The sequence below is a fragment of the Haemaphysalis longicornis genome, unplaced genomic scaffold (genome assembly GCF_048455015.1).
Source record: "Haemaphysalis longicornis isolate Haplotype H1 unplaced genomic scaffold, Haemaphysalis longicornis Haplotype H1 scaffold_7, whole genome shotgun sequence".
NCBI lineage: Eukaryota > Metazoa > Arthropoda > Arachnida > Ixodida > Ixodidae > Haemaphysalis > Haemaphysalis longicornis.
In genome coordinates, this window is record NW_027526422.1 from 90199302 (window position 1) to 90220369 (window position 21068).

A 21068-nucleotide genomic window follows, 5' to 3' on the forward strand; every position below is an offset into this window, starting at 1 on the left:
GGGAGGAGGGGGCACCGTGATTGGACGATGCCCAAGGTTAGCAATCAAACAAGTTTCGGTTTCGGTTTCGGTTCTGTAAAACACAACCAATGGCGTTGTTGGATGGGCATTCTCAATATCTCAGTAATCATCGTACCGCGCTTCTGCCATGTTGTCGGCTGTAAAATGCATAAGATAAGCCTCCCAGGACGGCTTGGAATCGTAGCATACACTAGCCGAGGCCTACGCAGTGCATGAACGCCCTCCGCGTCCCCGCAGACGCTCAAATGCCATGCGCTTTTCCCCTATATTTGGAGCTTGCCTCACTCATGCCTGTATCGTAAAAAGCAGTGTTCGCACCAAGCCAAGGGTCTGTTGATTCTGGCATGTGCCCACTGCCCGCAATCAGTCGGTGCTTATGGCAACAGCACGCCAACGAGAACTCGCTAGCGCGCCAGTGCCAGCATGCGCGCGTTGTGTGAACTAGTTCGTGGAGCAACGAACGTTGCTGCCCAAAAAAGGGTGAACCCGGTATAGAAAACATCGGCAGAAAACGAAAAAGTTAACTTATAAAAAAAAAACATGCTCCCGCGGGGATTCGAACTTGTGACTTGCAAAACACTTGCGCTAACACACCTAGCGCTCCAAAACACTCGGCCACGGGAGAGCGCTGCTGACCTTGGAAATCGAAGGTATATAATGTATAACCAGTTTACACTTTTATATAGTTTTAGCATTCCAAGCAGCTTAGGTGACTATTTGCTGTTTTGCGCTCGTGCAGTAAGAATCCCCCAAGTTTCCACAATATCTCACGTCTAGCAATTGCATTTCTTAGATGGAAAAGCGTTCGCAGATGAGTAGTCGTGCTGCTGGCCGTTGTGCTTGTTCGCCCAGCGCAAAAAAGTGCTTCCCGCACCCTAGTTTTACGCTGGACGGTAAAAATATCAGTTGATGTTATTTCCTTAGTACCTATATTGACTTCGCTGACTCTTCTCCCGCCTTCAAGAGGCCTTATATTTTCCTACTGGCGTACCAGTCAGCGAAGCGTCGCATGTGCGCTTGTGCAGCGCTTGTGTGAAGCGACCTTGGCTTGGAGCTAGATACAGTGTACAAACTAACCAAGTAAAGAAAGGCACATTCTTCCATTCAGAAACGTGTCCTGGCTTCGTTTCAACTGAGCGAACGAATTGCGACGACCCGTCGGCGGCCGGCGGACGAAACGCTGGGCCGACTGACTCTGTCTGAAGGCCGGGGAGCCGTGCAGTAGCGCAGCCAATTGCGAGCTCGGCTCCTCCCGACGTCACACGAAAACGCCACAGAAAATGGGCGAGCGTAAAGAGAGGAGGACAGCATTTTCGAATTAATGTTTCTACTAAATAAAATCGCGTAAACGCGCCCAGAGTGGTCGAAACATGACCTGGGGACTCCGGACTACAATTTGCGCTAGTAATCCTGCAATGTTTACACATCACTTGAGTGTCCCTTTAAAGTGCACAACCTTCATAATATCTCACTTTTTTTGTTTTCAATCACTCACTCTACGATCCTCAACACTGGCGCTGTAAAAAAAAATAAAAAAAAAACTGGGTGTCAGCACATGTTTTGTGCACGCTTGTAGATTCTTATAAATTTGATGACCCGCCGCGGTGCCTCAGTGGCTAAGGCGTTGCGCTACTGAGCACGAAATCGCGGGTTCGATTCCCGGCCGCGGCGGTCGCTTTTCTGATGGAGGCGAAAAGCAAAAACGCCCGTGTGTACGAGATTTCGGCGCACGTTAAAGATCCCCAGGTGGTCAAAATTAATCCGGAGCCCTCCACTACGGCGCGCCTCATCGTCTGCGCTGCATCGGCGCGTTAAACCCTACAATCAATCAATCAATAAATTTGATCACCAAGAACTGTTTTTCGCTCATTTTAACTTTAAAATTAAATTGTTTTCAATAACGAAACGGGGCAGCAATGGCGACACCAAAAACATGGCGGGCGAAAGCGGAATCTTTCAACTGCCTTTGAGAATTGTCGTGTAGATCGGTGGAACTCCTTCCAGTTCGAATGGCATTTGAAATTTCGAAAGTCATTCGACTGAAATGTCCTTGCTGACGCTCGTGTACCACAGGTACGGTTAGATGCCAACGACGCGGGAGGGAAAGAGCTCTACGTTTGTCCGCTAGGATGAATCTCGGGTCAGTTGCAAATTTCATTCAGGTCATTGGCTAGGAAGTGTGTACAGTCGTAAATTACAAACAAGCGTGTTTTGTTTCGTGCACTCCGTGGAGGGCGTGCTGCTTTGTCATCCTTCAGAGAGTGGAAGGGCACTAAATTTTAAATTGTTTTGTGCGGCATTTAATTTTAAATGCAAGCACGCCTGAATTTCCGCTTGAAAAAACACTATCGGCAGCTTCAGAAAAGAAGAAAGCTTCCTGATATCGCCAGCATTTTAGTCCGCTTGTAGTCCACCTCTTGTCCCACACCCGTTCTTTAATGAAATTTCCACTTATATTCTTGCTTCACTGTATTTTTCGACCAGAAAAACTCCCCTCGCCCTGCCCTTCTGTTGCCATCACCCTCCCACATTGTACGTCCTTTCTGAGACGCTACCATTCTTCCCACTCTTCCTCGATCTTCCATACGGTTAGGAAACCAGATCAGTTACATCCGGGAATTCAGCTACAGCTCCACCCCTTTGCTACAAAAACAGTGCTGTGAGAAGGAGGTAAGTCGGCTGCTCGGGCGGTAACTTTCTTTCGCCTTCTCTTGGAGACCCGTGCAATGAACGGGAAGGTTTAACCACCACTTACCCAAACGCAGGCTTGCTGAAGTGAAGGCGTCATGGAACAATCCACTTACCTGCCACCCAGGGTGGAAATAACTCTCTTCTGCCTGATCTCCGATCAACGAAACAATTTAATCACCAGTGTTTCGTGGCATTTCAAAATCACTGCCACAAACAAAGCACATGAGGCGAAAAACTGCACGGGGGGATTCCAGTGAGGCGGCAATTCGCGGGCAATAGCTGAATGATTGCCCTCAGACATCTACTGTAGGTTATGTTGGCTGTTGCGTAGGGCGATGAACATCAGCCCAGAGTTTACCTCCCAGTTTTCTTCTCAACCTTTTGTGTCTCCCCTTTGAGAGTTAATTAAGCATGGGCAGCGAGGGGGACAAGCAGTCTCTGGAAAAACGCAAAGAAGAAAAGAAGACAGGGTCCCGCGGGGAAGGGCACGCCATTAACCAAAGCAGAAGCACGTCTCTCTTAGACGTCTCCTCGCAGTCTGGTCAGAGTTTTTCAGCCGCCACTCTGTTGCGTCGTAACGTTCCCAGGTCGCAAGCGTCGCCACTGCCGTGTCTTATCCACGGCGACTTGAGCCCGTCCTGTTGACCGCACACGTCACTGAGCATCCCTCTGAGGACCTCGAATCGTCCGTCGACGAATGGAACGTGGATTCCGACAAGGGGCATCACGTAATCCGGTTTCGGCGATCCAACTTCGTGCACACACTCGCCCGATGCTTTCACGTGGGTCTTGTCGCCGGTGGACGAGCTCGCTCCGTCGGCTCACTCTACGGCCCTCACTCACACACTTGTCGCCAGTCTCTCGACCAGTTCGCACATCTTGGCTGCGTCCCCCGTTGAGTACCGGCAACCCCCATGTGTCTTTCTCGCTCGTGCTCACTGCTCCCCCCTCCCCCTGTACAAAGATGACAAAGTGTCTCTCAACTGTGTGTGAACCGGTAGAGAGGCGTTAGCGGCTCCCCGGCTGCGTAGATGCGGCTTCTTTGTCCTTCCAGAAGATGAAGTTCTTTTCGATGTAGTCCACAAGCTCGGGGAAGTCGCCGAAGTCTGCGCGCGCAATGGAGCGGGGATGGGGGATGGGGAAGAGACAAATTACGACCACTGCATTCACACAACCCGGGCAACAGTTTGGCAGTGCTTATTCAAGTAAACACGGTTTCTTTGCCGCTCGGTTGTCGCACGTTAAAGGACGTTTTAAATGATGTCAGCAAACCTACTTATTCATGTGTGCTCGAACTACAACTGCATAATCCTGTTCTTGTCCTTTTCCTCGTTATCAATGTATGCTTACCAGCTTCAACAGGGTGCAAAAAGCAGTAGTAAAATAGCTAGTGGATGGATTATTGAACAAATAAATGTATTCATTAGCCGACAAAACTTTGAAGTGCCATCATTCTTGCGTTGTATCTCTGCTACTTTCGGTGGGCTGCCTCAGAGCGCCGTTCTACCACCTCAGATAACAGCAAAGCAGGAAATAAAGAGCGACGCCACGCTTTCTTGGTTTAAATATAGAAAAAAGCATGACAGTTTAGGATTAGAAGCAACCTCCTCACAAATTTTTGTATCCAGGCAAGCAAAGTTACTTGAATGGAAGGAGCATATCTTCTTCCTCACTACAAATCTATGCATCTACTCGCTTACATATGTCAAGTTTTTCAATGCAGTTAAAATGGCAACATCGTAGCATTAGGCACGAAGTAGCCAAATACTTTTGGTGGATGTCGTTAACGTAGTTGCATCCTTTCGGGCGAAAGCACAGTCTTAAAAATTTGAAAGCGTTTTGGTAAGCATCGCCTTTAAGCGTGGAACGCGACACCGTTATCGACCCTATTCGCATCGCATTTATTATGCGCTTGTCATGCTCTTGAGGCAAGCGGCTCCCTCGCGCGGCGAGAACTTTCCGCATCCGGCCCCGAAGCCATCTGTTGTGGCAGCGCATTACGACTCCGGGGCAGTGCTTACTTCGATATTTCGCTAACGGTCAACGCAACCGACGACGCTGCCTTTCGTGCAACACGGAGGGAGGGAGGGTGACACTTAACGTTACGCTTTACAAATGTGGGAGCATGATTCACGGGAGTTACTTAGATCAGTTGGAAGAAAAACGCGGCGACCCCAGATAGGCGCGTAACCAAACAGCACGGCCGGAAGCTGTCGGCAGAAAGCGTGGACGGAACATATCAGAAAAATTATGGCGGGTGATTCATGAGAAGGCCCTACCGTAGCCTACGTATTTTGACAAAGCCTACGTATATTTCCCCCGAAGAAAGGCTTCGAAACAGCAGTGTATTTGCGTGAAGTCATGAAGCCAAGCCTAAAGGGGATCGTTATAAATTTTAGTTTCTTTAAAGCTGGCTTTTTTCGGCTGTGCAACCTATACTCATGACGACCAATTGAGTTCGTGCGTGCTTCACGACGATTATGCACAGCAACAGTAAATTTAGCAGCACAAAACTCAGCGACGCAATTCGGCTAAAAGTGGCCCTTGAGCATTCTCATATCGTAAAAGGACGCTCAGCTACCCCCGTAGTTTTTGAGGCGAAAGCCTTGAGTGCCCCATTCTGCAAAAACCTCGGTAAAAAAATAGTCGCCGATATATGTAAATGATATGGTGAGATTTGAAATGCGGTCTCTACAGCAGAAGCCCAAAGGGCTACCACTGCGCTATCTCCACACTTATACATTCTCAACACCAGCAGTATCAACTCGTTTTAGCGTCAGGCCAACCTCTCTGTTGTGCTTTTTCTCTGCTTGTCCGTCACCTGCACGGCCTTCGGTGACTAGCCGGCCTTCTTGATAGTCTTTTCGCCTTGTTAAGGAGACACTGATTGGCTGACTAATTCTGCTGTTCCTGCCTCCGGACTGAATTTCAATGGCTGACAGCTCTCTTTACACACAAACTTATCCGAGACAGGCTTATCCTGCCCGTCCATTCAGCACTGCAGGATAACACGCAAGATAGATCCCTCATTTTATGTATGCGAGTTTGTGTTCCCTTTCCCCCCGCATAAAAGCGTCTCTTCGATACACGAAACGAGCATACAGGCGGTGTGTACAGGCAGAGCTAGTAGGCGGGGGGCCACTTGCCTGACCACGCCTGGAACATGTCGCGCACGAAGAAGCTGATGAAGCCTGCCTGCGAGTTCGCGATGTTGCAGGTGGCGCGGTCGAAGGCCGGCATCAGCACTGGCAGTCCCATCCGCTTCTCCTCATCCGTCTGCGAAGCAGAGAAAGAGTGACAATGTCCCCGTGGTCGAAAGCGCAATATTTCTGTGAAATGCGTAACTATTTATACGTGGGGACTCGGTGATGACATCCGTCTGTCCGTCTGTGCGTCCATGTGAACCGATTTCACCACATACAAAGATGGTAATAATCAATGTCGCTGGCACGACACACTTTGATATCAGACTTATTACATTTCGCCCTAAAAATTCCTTCCCAGCGATGCATTTGTGCACAGTGGTCAAGCCTATTTTCAAGCAACTCGTTGTTCGGCACACATGGGGTTTTATGGATGCATTCAAGGAAATAAACGTCGAGCTTCCTCCTCCGGTTTTAGACTCCCTATATGGCAGCAATGTCTTCGCAGCAACGCGCGTCTTCGCAGCAATGCGCGTGCGTGTGGCAGTGAAGTCGACTTTACAGTGGTTCGGTTGAACGGGAAGGAACTTGAACGGGAAGGAATAGACGTGTACGCTTTAGCCGAGAATCACCTCCGAGACCTAGAAGCCCCACCTGTCATAGCCACTTATGTCTGGGAAGGTTGCAACAGAACCACAGGAATGAAGAAAGGGGGAGGTGTTGGCATGGTCATTAAACAAGGGACCGACTGGCAGATAGTGCATGAAAGCTGTAAAGAGCATCTATGGGTTAGAGGCACCATAGAGGGGAAAAATACATGCTTAGGAGTGGTGTATCTGTGGACCGGAAGTAGTGCTAGGGAGGAAAATGAGGAAATGGTAAACTTTTTGAGAAGAGATATAAACGAGTTCAAAGATTCGGGCGAAATAATCATAGTTGGAGACATGAATGCCCATATAGAAGGTTTGGATGGATACACGGACCACAACTGTTCTCTAGTGAGAGATCTATGTCAAGAAAACCAGCTAGTAATAGTAAACACGGAAAGCAATTGTGACGGACAAGTAACGTGGGAAAGCGGTAACAGACAGTCCAGCATGGACTACAGTTTAGTATTCGAGACAGTATACGAAAGGCTGCGGGAAATGAGGATAGATGAAAATGGAACAGACAGCTTAGGAAGCGACCACAAACGGCTTAGCTTGCAGTTTGGAGGCGCAACCCGGACAAATGTAGAAATAGGTACAATAGGAGGAACTAATTTGAACAATGAGCAGTTAAAGATCATCGCTGATAGATTGGAAGATGAAATCAATAAATACCCAGACAAAAACTGAGATTACGACGAAATGATTGCGTTCATAAAGGGTAAGATGAATGAAGCAAAGCAACGAAACCGATGGAAAGGGAAGAGAAAGCCGAGAAGCTGGTGGAATAAGGAAATAAAAGAGGCTATTGACCAGCGAAGAAAGGCGTCGAGAGAACATAGAGAAGCAAAAAGAACTGGTATGGAAGCGGAGGTAGTGAAGAAGAAATGGGATATCTACCGTGGGAAAAGACTAGAAGTGCAGAGAATGGTGCAAGCAAAGATCAAGCAGAAAAGCGAACAATGGATGGCACAAATACGGAAGAAGGACAAAAGCGCATCCAAGAAGTTTTGGAACCATGTAAACTTACTAAGCTCAAAAAACGATAACCATCAAAAATTCCTGATTGATGAAGAGAGGAAACATTCAGAACGAGAGAACGCGTTGGCGCATATTCATCGAGTGATTAGTGAGAAGTTTAGGGCAATAGTGGTAGGGAAACCTGCACCGATAGCATCAGCGCCACAGAAGACTGCGGAAAGGGAATCAAGTGTGAGCAACCTTGATTTGAAAAAAGCAGAGCAAAAGATTTCCCTCCAGACAGCAGTTGGCCCGGACGGAATACCAATGCAAATGATAAACCTGCTTGGACCTAAAAGTAGGGAATCGTTTATGAGGGCAATAGATAAGGCGGTAGAAACAAAAAAAAAACCAGAGGACTGGCTAGAAAGTAGAATGAATTTAATATATAAAGGCAGAGGAGACAAAGCCAGTATTTATTCACACAGACAACTCACAGTAACGTCAGTGGTGTATAGATTCGTAATGCAGGCGATAAAATCAGAAATTCAAGCATGGATGGAAGAAAATGAAATACTTGGGGAACTGCAGAATGGATTTAGACAAGACAGGCGACTGGATGACAATTTGTTCGTGATAACGCAATGCATTGAAATTGCGAAAGCACAGAATAGACCACTATGGATTACGTTCTTAGACATTAAAGGGGCATATGACAACGTAAACAAATAACGGCTGTGGAGAATGCTGAAACTCCAGGGATTAGATGACGAGTTAGTACAGTTCCTTATAGCAATCTATAAAGACAATAGAGTGCACCCTACTTGGGAAGGACAGAAATGCGCCCAGCAGGTCAACATCCATCGGGGACTGAAACAGGGATGCCCTTTGAGCCCAATACTGTTCATGCTTTACATGGCAGGGTTTGAAAAGAAACTGGAAGAAAGTCAAGTACGGTTTAGCCTAACCCATATGCTGCAAGGCGAAGTGGTACAACAGCATATTCCGGGAATGTTATACGCAGACGACATTGTTCTTTTAGCTGATAACCAAACCAATATGCAGCGGCTTATAAATATTAGCGGTCAGGAAGCCACCGACTTCAGGTTAAATTTCAGTGCAGAAAAATCAGGAATAATGGTTTTCAATGACGCTACCACTGACGTAGTGTCTATCCAGCAAGGCGAATTACCTAGAGTGAAGGAATATAAATATTTGGGAGTGTGGATATACGAAGGGGATAACTACTTAAGAACTCACGAGGAGCAACTTAAGGTTAAGGGAAAGCGAAATGCAGCTATAATGAAGCATAGAGCTCTGTGGGGTATAACAAATATGAAGTAGTAAGAGGAATGTGGAAAGGAGTAATGGTTCCGGGTCTCACGCTTGCGAATGCTGTACTCTGCTTAAAATCACACGTTCTATCAGGCCTTTAAGTAAACCAGAGAACGGTAGGACGTTTGGCCTTAGGCGCGCATGGAAAAACAACTAACGAAGCAGTTCACGGAGATATGGGCTGGGCGTCGTTTGAAGTTAGCGAAGCACAGAGTAAAATATGCTTTGAGATGAGGTTGAGGGCGATGGATCAACGAAGGTGGGCAGCTAAGGGTTTTAGGTACCTATCTTTGATAAGCGTGGACACGCAGTGGTTAAGGCTAACGATGAAATACGGCAAGAACAGTGGAGAATCCAAAACAGCCAAGGTAACCAAAAAAGAAGCAAGGCAGATGGAAACGAATAAATGGAGGGGAAAAAATGGAAACTAGAACGTCGTTAGAGATGTACAGAGCTGAGAAATTGAACATCAAAAAGGAAAATTTCTACGATAATTCCCAGGGCAGTGCTTTGCTTTTGAGGCTAGAGCAGGTTGCCTGCGAAATAAGAGTTTTGTGGGGAAGTATTCACAAAATGATGGGGCATGCATGGTCTGCGGAAAAGAAATAGAAACTATGCGGCACATAGTGTTAGAATGTGAGGGTATCCATCCAAATCTACATGAAGGGAATATTCGGCTTCCAGAAGCCCTAGGATTTAAGTGTACCACAGAGGAATCTAACTTCAAAGGCTTTCGAGGCGAAGAAAAGAAGATTAGAATGCTGGTAGACGAAAAGCAGAGAGGAGAATATTGCCTGGAATATTGCCACTTGTAACAGGAAAGTATATTGTGCCTAATAAGCTTTTTGTGCGCGCTCTAAGCAGCGCTAGTATTAAACCATGAGTGTAAAACATGGTTATATTAGTCCTTTTTGGTAAGATGACATGTCATCACCCCGCTTCAAAGGGGAGACCAATAGCAATCATCATCATCATCATCATCATCGTTAATAGGAGAGCTGTTTATAAGCACTCATTCCATAATTCTCATTCGGGAGTTCTTTTAAGTGCAGAGCATTTTAGGGGCTCGCCTTGTCGTCGTTACTCGCTCGCTCGACCCAAGTAAGCGACACGGCGTTCCGTCATCGCGGCGTAACCCAGTGGCTTCGAAACCCAAGCGGTCTATATAGTCATAAGCATTCGAAACTCGTGAACCGCTGGCGCTTGTCACACATCTTCTCGTTGTTTAGCCCAAAGAAAACTGCAGGTATATTTGAGGCAAAATGTACGTAACTAACCGGCAGCGGCCACGTTCATTTAGTAAGGAACGGTCGTTGGGTTGGTTTTTACGATAGCAAGTGAAAAAAAAAGTGAAAGTGCAAGGCCGGCACGTGCGCGAGGAAAAGCAAGCACAAAAAGAATAGAACTCCAGTTTCAGGCAGGGGGCGCGCGAGCCCTGCGAAGGAGGGAAATTTGAAATGCGTTTGGTGGTAGCAGTGAGCGGGTAACGGCGCTACAGCCCATTATGGTGAATCACTGCTCTGCATTTCCGATAGCTTTCACATTGCGTGGAACGGCTTTAATTTTTTTTTTCACCCTCGGTCTCCCTCCTATCTAAATAAAGGTGCTGTGACTTATTTTCGACCCCTTCGCTGTGAAACCGGCGACAAGGTAAGACGGGGCACGGGAAGAGTTACAGCACACATCGTCTCGTCGATTGACGCTGCAATCCTGATGTGGAGACATCAGGTAGCGCGAGTGTGCACTTTCATGTCTCCTGGCTTGGTTTCTTTTCACACTTGCTACGGCAAGCTGATTACGTACGGTGTTAAGCGCTGGGGGTCATTTTTGATACGCACTTCTCTCGCTAGCCTTTTTGTCTTTTGGTTGTTTCTTTTCGCTACTTTAACGCTGGCCCTGTCGAAGAAAGAAAAAAAAAAACTCCCTTCAGCGGAGAATGACGAAAATTACAGATGTGATCACTATTCTACCTCCAGTTTTCTGGACGCAGAGGGTAGTGTTCACATCTGTAATTTTAGTCATTCAGCGCTGAAGATAGTTCTTCTCATCGCGCCCAGCCACCATTCAAGTTGAAAAGCGTCAGTTGTGGTACATATAGAAGGCGACACAGTGGCGTGCCACATAGCGACAAATAAGTGAGCATTAAAGAGGCAGGAAAATCCCGTAGCAGGCTGTGATAGAATTAATCAGGAGAAACCAAACATCGCAGGCATCGTGCTACCCGGAACTTCGCGCGTGATGTGATGATGATGATGATGATGATTTTGTTTATTGGCATTCCCTTGGTGGGGTTTGGGGGGGGGGGGGGGGGCTATAGAGTGACCTTAGTGGTAACACTGCTCTATATTCACCACGACTTCAAAAAAAAAAAAAGCGCTCTGTATGTTACAGTTTTACCACCCGTTCCTAAAAAAATTTCAGTGGAGGGCGAAAGTTTTCTGCCACTAAAACCGCGGCAAACTTGCTTCAAAACATTGCCGAAAGCCGCGTCCAACCTGCGCTGAAAGTACGTCCGATCGATCGTGGAACCTTCAAAGACCCAAATCGCAAAACGAAGAATGAACCCATGCGACGATTTTTCCCGCACTGAGTAAACGTATCTACGAACGATCTAAACGTAAGCCGATGCGTGATTTATGAGATAAGGGTACACTATTGTGCTCCCTCTTCATGGTGGATGCGTGTACTGTCTTATCTACAACCGTTCCTTTTTCGCGATTTTCATGTAACCGTTTTTTTGACACCATGGATGCCCGGTTTCAAGCAACCGTGCGCCAAGAGCTCTTATCGGAGCCTTTCGGTCTAAAAACTGGTCTATGGGGAAATGAGTTCGTTTTTAGACAGGACGCCATCTGTCCCATTTAAGGAATCTTTCACCTTGATTAAACGGGAAATACTGTATGAAGGCGTGAACAGTTCCCGTCGTGGTCCTGCCTTTACCTGTGCGCAGTACTCCTCGGCGATGCGGTGCGCCCACTGGATGCAGATCGCGATGGGCCTGGCCGGGTTGGAGACGTCGGCGCACTTGATGAGCATGCGCTTGATCTGCAGGATGCTCTCGACAGAGCGGAGGCCGCCGCTGTCCGTGTGCGCCTGCGCAGAGCGGTCCCCGTGCGCCAAGACTGCGCCCTCAAAGAGTGCTCGGACAGCGACTGTACCGACCGATCTCGCCTCCGCTAACCGTACTCCACTGCATGCTGCCAGGTGTATGCAGCTGTTGCTTTGAAGCTGAACCGCTCTGCTGCCGCGAACAGAGGTTTCTTGTCTTACGCGGGAAGACGTGTGAAGTGGGGTGAAGCTCAGCACCCTCACGCACAGTTTAGGATGTCTAGCGGTTTGGACGAATTTGCGTCGTTCATTTTGCAGCGCAACGCGGCATATTGGCGGTACACGTCTGCAAAAACATTCTTAGCCTTTCATTCTTCTCGTCTACCGCGCTGTGCCAAATATTATAAACATGGTTGGCTGCGGCATTTTTTACCTTGTTTGGCAATCCCGCCTTCAGTATTGTCTGGGGTCTCCTTGCCATTTCCTTTTATGACCCTCTCTGTAACCCACATAGAACGTCCAGGTTCAGATGGAAAAGCGAGACAAATCAAAATGAATTATAAAGTGACTCACATAGTCTAACATTTCGGAGCCCGTCAGAGGTCTTCGGTTGGCTTAAATGAATCCGGAACAGTCCACCGCGCTACGCTTGATAGCCTCTCCGAGTTTTTCAGTGCAGAACAACAATTGGCAATTTATTTAAAGCCGGACGCGTTCCTAAAGGGCATTCTTTACTTTTTAACATTGCGAAAAGGGACGTCACATGGAACCGTCACATGAACTCTCATCTTGGAATACGACATTCTCATATCAGATTCCAACCGATCGATGCCTTTCTTGAATGAAGTGGATACTTGAAAACAGCTGTTAGAATATAAATGTGAGGGGAAAACTAAAGCATATATCGACGAATCTTTAGCCGACCATACGCGTACTTCACTAGTGAAAGAAATATTTGATAACCTTTAAGCTTCCCCTCTGCGAGTGAAACGCAGTATCGTTATCGGGCCCCCTTCACACTGCGTTATCATTTGCATGTCATGCTCCTGAGTCACAAGGGAGCTCAGGAGGGGTGAAAAATTTCCGCTTCCCCTCATGCTATCTGTTGAGGTCCGGAGTTCCTATTGGGCGCCGCAATGTGGCGCTGTGGGATAACTCATTCACGCCTATTGTGCGCTCACGGTCAGCGACGCCTACGACGCCACATTTCCTGCGACGCGGGGATCTTAACGCTACGCGTTAGAAATGTGGACGCGTTTTTTCTTCCGCGCTGTCTGCGGCCGCACCTCGGGCTCGGGATCGTCCTCCGGGTTCTGCTTATTATTGAACATGCCGAGGAACTTGGTCAGGTGCTCGAAGTGCCTGGTCATCTCGGTGGCGAGGACCATGTCGATGATGGAGGTGCGCACCGATCGGTACACCTCGCGCTCCAGCTTCTGGAAGATGTTCACCTTCTCGTCCGACAGCGTCAGCTTGAAGGCGAACGCCGCGTGGTGGCTCTCCAGCACGGACCTGCGCATTATCACAGAAGGACGCCGGCGCCTACTCGCATCGACTCCTACGGGAGAGCGGAGAGACTGCGTGTTTTAGTGCACGTCATCTGACATCACTAGATCTTGCGCGCATGAGTATCTAGGCACCATCCAGTGATCGATCTTGGTGTAGGTCATAGCACACTTATTTTGTGAGGAGCAGGTGGGGCGTGTCGGGGAAATTTTTCCGGCGCTCTGAAAATTTTCGAATCGCTCTGTCAACAGAGTGAGCGATGGAGTAGCACATCACGATAGAGTGGAGAGAGCTGCCTTCGTAACACTAGAGACATAGCCATGGAGACGACAAGGCGAAGCGCGGCTCGTCTGCTGCTTCTACCTCGACGGGTCTTGTGACTCCCGCCGCCTCCTGTACGCGCTGTAAAATTGAGTCTGCGGCAACACGGACGAAATGGGAATGAGTGCGACAAAATGCCGATGCTGGTCCGCAACAAACGGAGCAACCGGCAGCCAATGCGTCCGCTAAAGCGAGAGAACATGAACGCTGAGACGGCCAGAGCGCTAGTCCCGGTTGGCGCGCTGTACGAGGGACGTGCGAGAAGCGCTACATTGCGGACTTCCGAAGCCGGAGGAAGGCGCACGCGTCGGGCCGAGCGTCGAGTTCGTCAGGTAGAGGGGCGATGTGCTAACGTATTCTTGAAGTACCAGCAATGTACCTTGAATTATTCCTTTTTCTTTCAACTACGACACACTCCCGATGACATTTATGCCTGCTATACTAAGTATAAAAACCTTGTCCCGCTTGCCCCGTCGTCCTTCTTTACTGTCGCTGTCTAAGTCGCGCTTTATTTTTTTCAATCATAATGCACCAACTTGGCCAACATATTTGTTTAATAAAAATATAAAAATGTAAAAATATGTGCGATACTTTGCGTGCGATACTAAATGTAAAACCCTGGTTTCAGTTCGTACGAGTTTACAAAAACGGGCCTACTCTGCAATGGAACTTCGGAAGAAAGGCACTTAGTTGTATGCAATACGAGGAGGAGGGGCTTTCAATATCCGTAACGGGTGCCGGGAATAGCTGTCATACTTTCCCTTTCGCTGCCAGATTGCCGCAAGAAAGCTGCACCTCACGCAGCTGTGCGCAAGGTGGAGCACGCTTTACAGGGTCATAAAGCTTTGACGAGTTTGCTGCCGGGGGCCGCCACAGTGTCGCAATAAAGCGCCTCTTCCACCATAACTGACACTGAGCGCGACATTGCGTCATACTTAAATAAAATATTGCCGCATATTGCGCCAGGCTCTCAATAAAGGGTGGATGGCCTAGATTGAGCAGAGACGAACCGATATGTGTGCTACTTAGAATTGATACCCATAAATAGCGTTTACTCGCACGACGGGAATTTCTAAATAATTTCTAATCCCCCGTGGCCTGCCACGACCTCTGTCTGCGAAACGATGGATGGCGCGACATTTGGCCGAAGACCGGCCTGTCATGACGCTTACAGAGCGTACACTTCCACCCCGAAAATATTAGACATGATAATCTGTGCTTGTGTGGCTTAATTAAGATGCGCCTCCGAATGTGTGCGGCTTCAGGTGTTACTGAGTTCGAAGGAGCATGCGACAGTTTGAGTGTTTGATCCATCGAATATGACTGCTCTAGCGTGGAAGGCTTGATACGCAATGAGAAAACGATCAGCCAAGTTGGTGCCATCGTCTCGAACGTGCGATAGTCTCTACTGTGATGGAACCTTTAGTAAGCTAACTCGGTTTTCATGACAAGCTGATCATGTAAATCAGCATCATTAATCAGTATAAATGCAACAGGATGTCTAGTTTAACTTGAAATTAAAGACCGAGACACGATGCATGTTACCAAGTGCGGAGAACTTTCCCGTCTTGCGTACTACGCACAATCAAGGCGGATACGGTGCTTCCACAAGAGGAAAGGTGAACCCACTTGTCGTTGTAGAGTATGGCCAACTCGTTGTCGGAGTTGCAGAGGAACGGGCTCGATTTCCCGGGATGGTCGATGTCGTGGACGGCAGCCGACACCATGCATATGGCCTCGTCCAGCGGGTCGAATATATCCTGAGGACGGAAATGGTGGGAGCGCGTAAACGAGGCGTCAGCGCTAAAGTACAGGTGCCGGCTTCGATACATTCGGTACGCCGTGGGTGATGCGTCCGAGAAGTTTATACAACCAGAGACTATTAAACACGCACTGGCAGACGTTTTTGTATTCCGCTTACACTAAAACACAGGATACGCGCCAAGGAGTCAACACCATGTCGACGTCGTTGGTTTGACAGCTCCCTAGCCGCCATGACGCCGCGGTTGCCATTAAGGGGGGGATCTAGACATGTTGGAAGGGAATTTCGTGATGCGTGTACACTAAATTTTCAATATAATGAAATCGCTTAATATTTGGGATCTTGCTTAGTGGAAGAGCTTCATTGTCCGCGCTTACTGCATAGAGAGCATGTTTCACCCGCTTTTAACGAACTATTGCTTATAACGAAATCAGTTGCCTCTCCAAAAGACCTCGTTTACAACAAACGGACTATTTTTTTTTTTTTGCGGGAACCAGGTGTTGCTCCCATTCTTACACGAAGCATGTTAGACGTCTGTGCTGCGTTTGAAGAATTTCTTATTCCGCGGGAAATTTAAATTCCCTTTCTTCCGAACAGACGGCGCGATTCCTAACTAGCCTTTTTGCGCAGCTTGAGCAGGAAGTAGGCGGTGGCCTGCATGACGTCGCCGGCGTGCGTTGAGTTGTGGTACGGATTGTCGAGGTAGTGCGACTCGACCAGCTGCAGCCAGCTGCGGATCGTGGCGTCGTCGCACTCCAGGCTGGTGTGCACGCCCAGCTTCGAGAAGAGCGACAGCCCCAACCACACCAGTGGCCTGCGTGCACAGAAGGGCGACGATGATGACGACCCTTCCTCACTTTTTGCTAACCCACAAAAACAGTTACGCATTATCTCTCACCCCGTTTTTTGCCCGGACCGATTTGTTTAAATTGTTATTCAGTTCACTAACAATCGATGAATGGAACGACGCATGAGTAGAAGACCGGTTACCTGTAGAGCGTCTTGAACCGAGCGTTTAAATAGATATCTGCTTGTGTTTTGGTATGTACATCACCTTTTCCTGTGCAACTTCTTTGCTTGCCCTTGTTACGATTTAGCGTGCCACTACCCTGTGCGCGCGTACTACAAGTTTGGTGTAGTGCGGTTACGTTTCCTTAGTTGCAGCTTAGGATAAGCAGGATGTGTATCATCCGCACAGGACCTCGTTGGCGGTGATCCATGCCCGCGGCAGTTGCGAAATATCGAGCAAACTGGTTCCAGCAGGGTCGCGTTGAGACTCGACTCTGCGAACAGACTGGAAATCTCCTCTCCCCTCATTCTCCGACTCAACGTGCGCCGGCTATCACGGGAATTGGAAAGAATGTTCTTCTGTTCGTACTTTGTTCGCGCAGTGCGCAAAGCACTGGAAAGGCTGTTAGTTACCACATGGCTATAAATACTGCCATTTCGGTGATTCGTATCATTCGGCATTACGAGCCGAACTGAGAGCGTCGTTTTGCCCGTTGACTGCCATGCCGTTCCTGGATGGTCGCTGTTCATCATTCGCCATGCTTTCAAACAATTAAGTTTTGCCCTCGACACCCTTCAACCCTCGGTTTTCTGGTTAACACCAAGCCAGCTCTCCTACTCACCGATCGTTCATTACGCTGCCCCTTCATGACGGAAGCGACAAAGCTCGGTACGGGGACGCCTTCGCTAATGTAACACCCTCTTGTACCATTTATTTACTTTTCTGGTGCATTGTTTCGCTTCAAAGCGGCAAGTGCTGCGATGTGCATGCAGCGACGGCGAAGGCATGTGACAGGATGCGGATTGGCCTTTTGTTTATTTAATACCACCATTTATTGACTCATCGTCTACAGTCTGTTGTACGTACGTAAGGTTTGCTTGTGCGTTCGCACGCGTGCGTGTTTAAATTTGGGGACTATTAACTTGCAGTGTTAAACAATAAAATAAATAAAATGCGCCGTGCCTTTCTCTATAGCGCAAAAGTAACGCCACGTCAACGATGTAAGGCGGAGGTAGGGGCGCCATACTCACCGGCGGACTGTGAGCGTCTCGAGTTCGATGATGTCGAACTCCCACCTGGTGTCACCCTCGAGCAGGTCCTTGATCTTGGACGGCGCGTTGGACAGGCTGGGTAGCATGCCCGGGGGCGCCGTCGCGTTCACCACGTTCACTGCGTCCGTCCGCGCACACAACGAACACGTAAGCTCAGCTGCGGGGTTCGCCTCAAAACGCGCGCCAGCGACACCGGGCCTTTCATCAGCAACTTTCCCCATACCTTTCATCAGCGTCGTCTCGTGGGACAGCCGCCGGACACCCGTCGGTTTCTGTCCCGTCTGCAAGCGAGAGACGAAGAGGACGTAAGAAGCAGGACGGAATTCCGAGTTGTGTCCGTTTCAGAAATGCCCATTCCGCGTCAGTTTCAATCATGACGTAGTTCCGGTTGCAGGGCCGCTCACCAATGGCATGCGTGGAAACCGACGCCTTGCCTTCCTTGTTCTACGTTGCATCTGGGGCGTCGGCGTTCAGCCAATCTGGGCCCACTCTAAGCGGACACTTTGAAACGGACGTGGAACGGGACAAAACTGAGAAATCCGTTCAGGATGTCCTCTCAACTATCGCGGCCCTTTTGGGACGAGTGGCGCTAGGAAATATTAGCGCCGCTGGTCACATAAAATGAGAATGAGGAGGGAATGGGTCAGCTACCCCATGCCCTGAGAGCAGCACAAGACGTTGGGCTGGGAAGCAGGTACGTACGTTTTGAAACCAATTTGAAAGCTTTCTTACGGTTCCTTAAAATCCGAACGAAATTTTCTAAAAATACCTTGGGGGCGTTTTGAAAGCATTTAAAAAGCTTTATTAACAAGGATGGCTTGGTGGCATAGTTGGTGGGGCATCATAAAGGGGTTAACAGCGCACAAAGACGACGGCACACAAGGAAGAGATGGCAGGAAAAGCGCTGATTCTTTACAGATTCTTTACCAGCGCTAACGGTTCTTTACAGATATGCACAGAATTCTCTACAAATAACTTTAGCATGTTCCGTTGGTGGCTTTCTTCTACTGATTATCGGTTATACCGTCCGACGGCGAATCCAAAAATCATGCGAGCGGAAAATGTTCAGTTGCCTTAAATTCACAAAAAACGATTTAGTTACTGGTTCGGCCGAAACACCGACGCTTTTCGGAGGAAATAGTTGATAACGCGTACTTTGCGTGCTGGTGGCGAGCTACATGCTGAAAGCTGCTATAATGAGTTGAAGTTGTCTGTTTGTATCTACGGCTTTCAATTACACATTATGAAAACATTTGCAATAACTACAGCGGTTGAAAATTAACAGTTAAGTCCCTTTATAAACAGCCTTTACAGCTAGGTCGACACAAGGAACTGGAGCTATTTGACTTTATGAAGGTGTTCGAAAAGCGAAGCTGTAGACAATACGCATAACACCCATGGCTTGAGAATGCACAGATATTTCCCATGAAACGAAGTCGTCTTGAAGACGTCTTAAAACAGCTTGAAACATCCCGAAACAGCTACTTCTACGATAAGAATTGTTGTAAACGTATTCTACAAGCAGTGCCAAGAAGTTTATTTGCAAACGTATTCAAGATGTTCATATGAGAACAAAATACTTGATGCAAACACTACGACGTCTTGGGGACGTCTTAACACACCTTGCTTGATATCTTAATTTTTCTCTACACAAGGAGTTTCTTGTGCCTCTATTGCAAACACTTTATTAACATTTCCTTTAAAATTATATTACGAAGCAATTACTTCGTAATTCACCATTCCATAGTTGCAGTTACTAGGACTGTGATTATTTAATAAAACTATACAGGTCTCGAACTTTATCATAAAGGAAAAACATGGGCGTTCCGTTTCCTTCTCTCAGAAGCCCCTGTATTGATGCCAGACGGGCATTCCACAACCTTCGCTACTTCACAGTGAACTGCCTCACCATGAAAGTAATAAAACTCTTCGTAATGATATAGACCCTTAGTGGTCAACCAATGACTCAGATCTGTGAGTTTTATCAATAATTTTTGGGAAGGTTTGATGAAACGAGTGTATCAACGGTTTCTGCTAAGCGTTCGCGAAAAGGTTGGCTTTGCCACAAGAAAGAAAGTGCTTGGAAGCCAAGCCGATGTACATCCCGAAATTGGACAACTTCATGTTAAGCGACATGAACGAAAAAAATGTTTTCTCGATGCGTTCGAGGGTGTGCTGCGCTCGAGCCCATTTCGTAAGGAGGACGAACATCCCTGTGTGTCCCATGACAGCGCTGTCACGACCGACAGGCCGCTTGAAATATGATACGAACCCACGAAAAATCCAAGGCTGTCTTAGGGCGCCTTCTTCCTCAAAGGGAGGGCAAGTGCGTTTTTCTTGACATAGCAGAAAAATACGCGCAACCTTACTCATATACAGCTTCGCTGTAAAATAGAAGCACTGATATCTATCTCCCTCGCTTTCTCCTACACAGTGGAGCTGTTTAGGCTTGAGCCTGGTCCAGTGTCATCGCTCGCTACGGCATCGCTGGACCTTCGAGAACACTGTGCCCAGCGTTCGTGGCGTGATATTTTTGCGTGCTCTTCTCCTCGCCAGTTCCCCTGCGTTCGCGCCTCAAGTAGAAAACGCTGAACAGTTTACGCTACAGGCGGCGAGTTCACGAAGTCGATCGCCGCCGGTTCTAGCGCGGGCTAAGGCGGTCGACTTTGGGAGAGATGTGAAAGCCTGTGGACAAAACGATGCGGGCCTGCCAGTCATGGAGAACTTTCAGGGGCTAGTTCGAAAATACACGTGAGGGGCAACAGCCGTGTCTCCGACGAAAGAAGAGAGTGGGGCGGGGCGACACAAGAAAAGCATCGCTCCCGAAGAGGAGGAAGGGCGAAAGCCGCCACACAACTACTTGAGAAAGGATGTGGCGACTTCGTTCCAACCCCGAATATCGCGCCGGTCAATTTGCGGCGAAACGTCAGCGAATTTCAGAAGATTCGGAGTTACGAGCTCGCGTGCATTGTATACATACTATTGACAGAGTGTTCATTGCTCTTTGGGGTTCGCACGACAGCACCTTGCAGTAAACTTTGCGAAGAGACTCGAAGCATAACCACGCAGAATTAATATTTGGACAAGTCTCAAAGTATAACTACGCATAAACTAGCGAGCCAAGAGGACGCTAAGTGGGGCTGACAGCTCCGCCGTTTCTCCAGCCATGCGCCACCTGTGCAAGCTGCGCCTTTTTCTTTTGTCCTGCTCTTGCTCGCATTTAAGTAAACGTAAGACGGAATCAATACGCACGCTGATGAGTCCCGTGACCAGGTCGGAGGTCATCTGGTCCTCGGACCTGCCCCGTCCGACGCCCAGCTGCGGGTTGTAGAGCTCGGTTGAGCGCAGGATGTCGATGGCACGGTCCAGGGCCTGAGCCACGACGGTCGTGCTGCTCTCTTGCGCCGACACCAGCATGTTGATCACCTGCGTACCTGGTCGTGTTAGGGCCCACCTCGCACACGCGAGGGCACACACACACAAGCCGGGAAAAAGTACCGCCTGTAATAAATCCTGACAGCCGTTGCGGCAAAAAAAAAACTAAAGAGCATCTCCACGTCTCGCAATGTCGCC

General features: G+C 48.3%; 1 protein-coding gene across 1 annotated transcript in view; it reads right to left on the minus strand.

Moving 5' to 3' along the window:
• Positions 1-3720: 3720 nt before the first annotated feature.
• LOC144146394 (high affinity cAMP-specific and IBMX-insensitive 3',5'-cyclic phosphodiesterase 8B-like) overlaps positions 3721-21068 on the minus strand; it is a 59660-nt gene continuing 42312 nt past the window's right edge. The window contains exons 11-19 of the mRNA XM_077678349.1: positions 20748-20921; positions 17719-17776; positions 17475-17613; positions 16053-16248; positions 15302-15432; positions 13132-13357; positions 11738-11890; positions 5859-5988; positions 3721-3818 (exon numbers count right to left, since the gene is read on the minus strand). Of these exons, the coding sequence (XP_077534475.1) occupies positions 3721-3818; positions 5859-5988; positions 11738-11890; positions 13132-13357; positions 15302-15432; positions 16053-16248; positions 17475-17613; positions 17719-17776; positions 20748-20921 (1305 nt within the window). The remainder of the gene's footprint in view (positions 3819-5858; positions 5989-11737; positions 11891-13131; positions 13358-15301; positions 15433-16052; positions 16249-17474; positions 17614-17718; positions 17777-20747; positions 20922-21068) is intronic.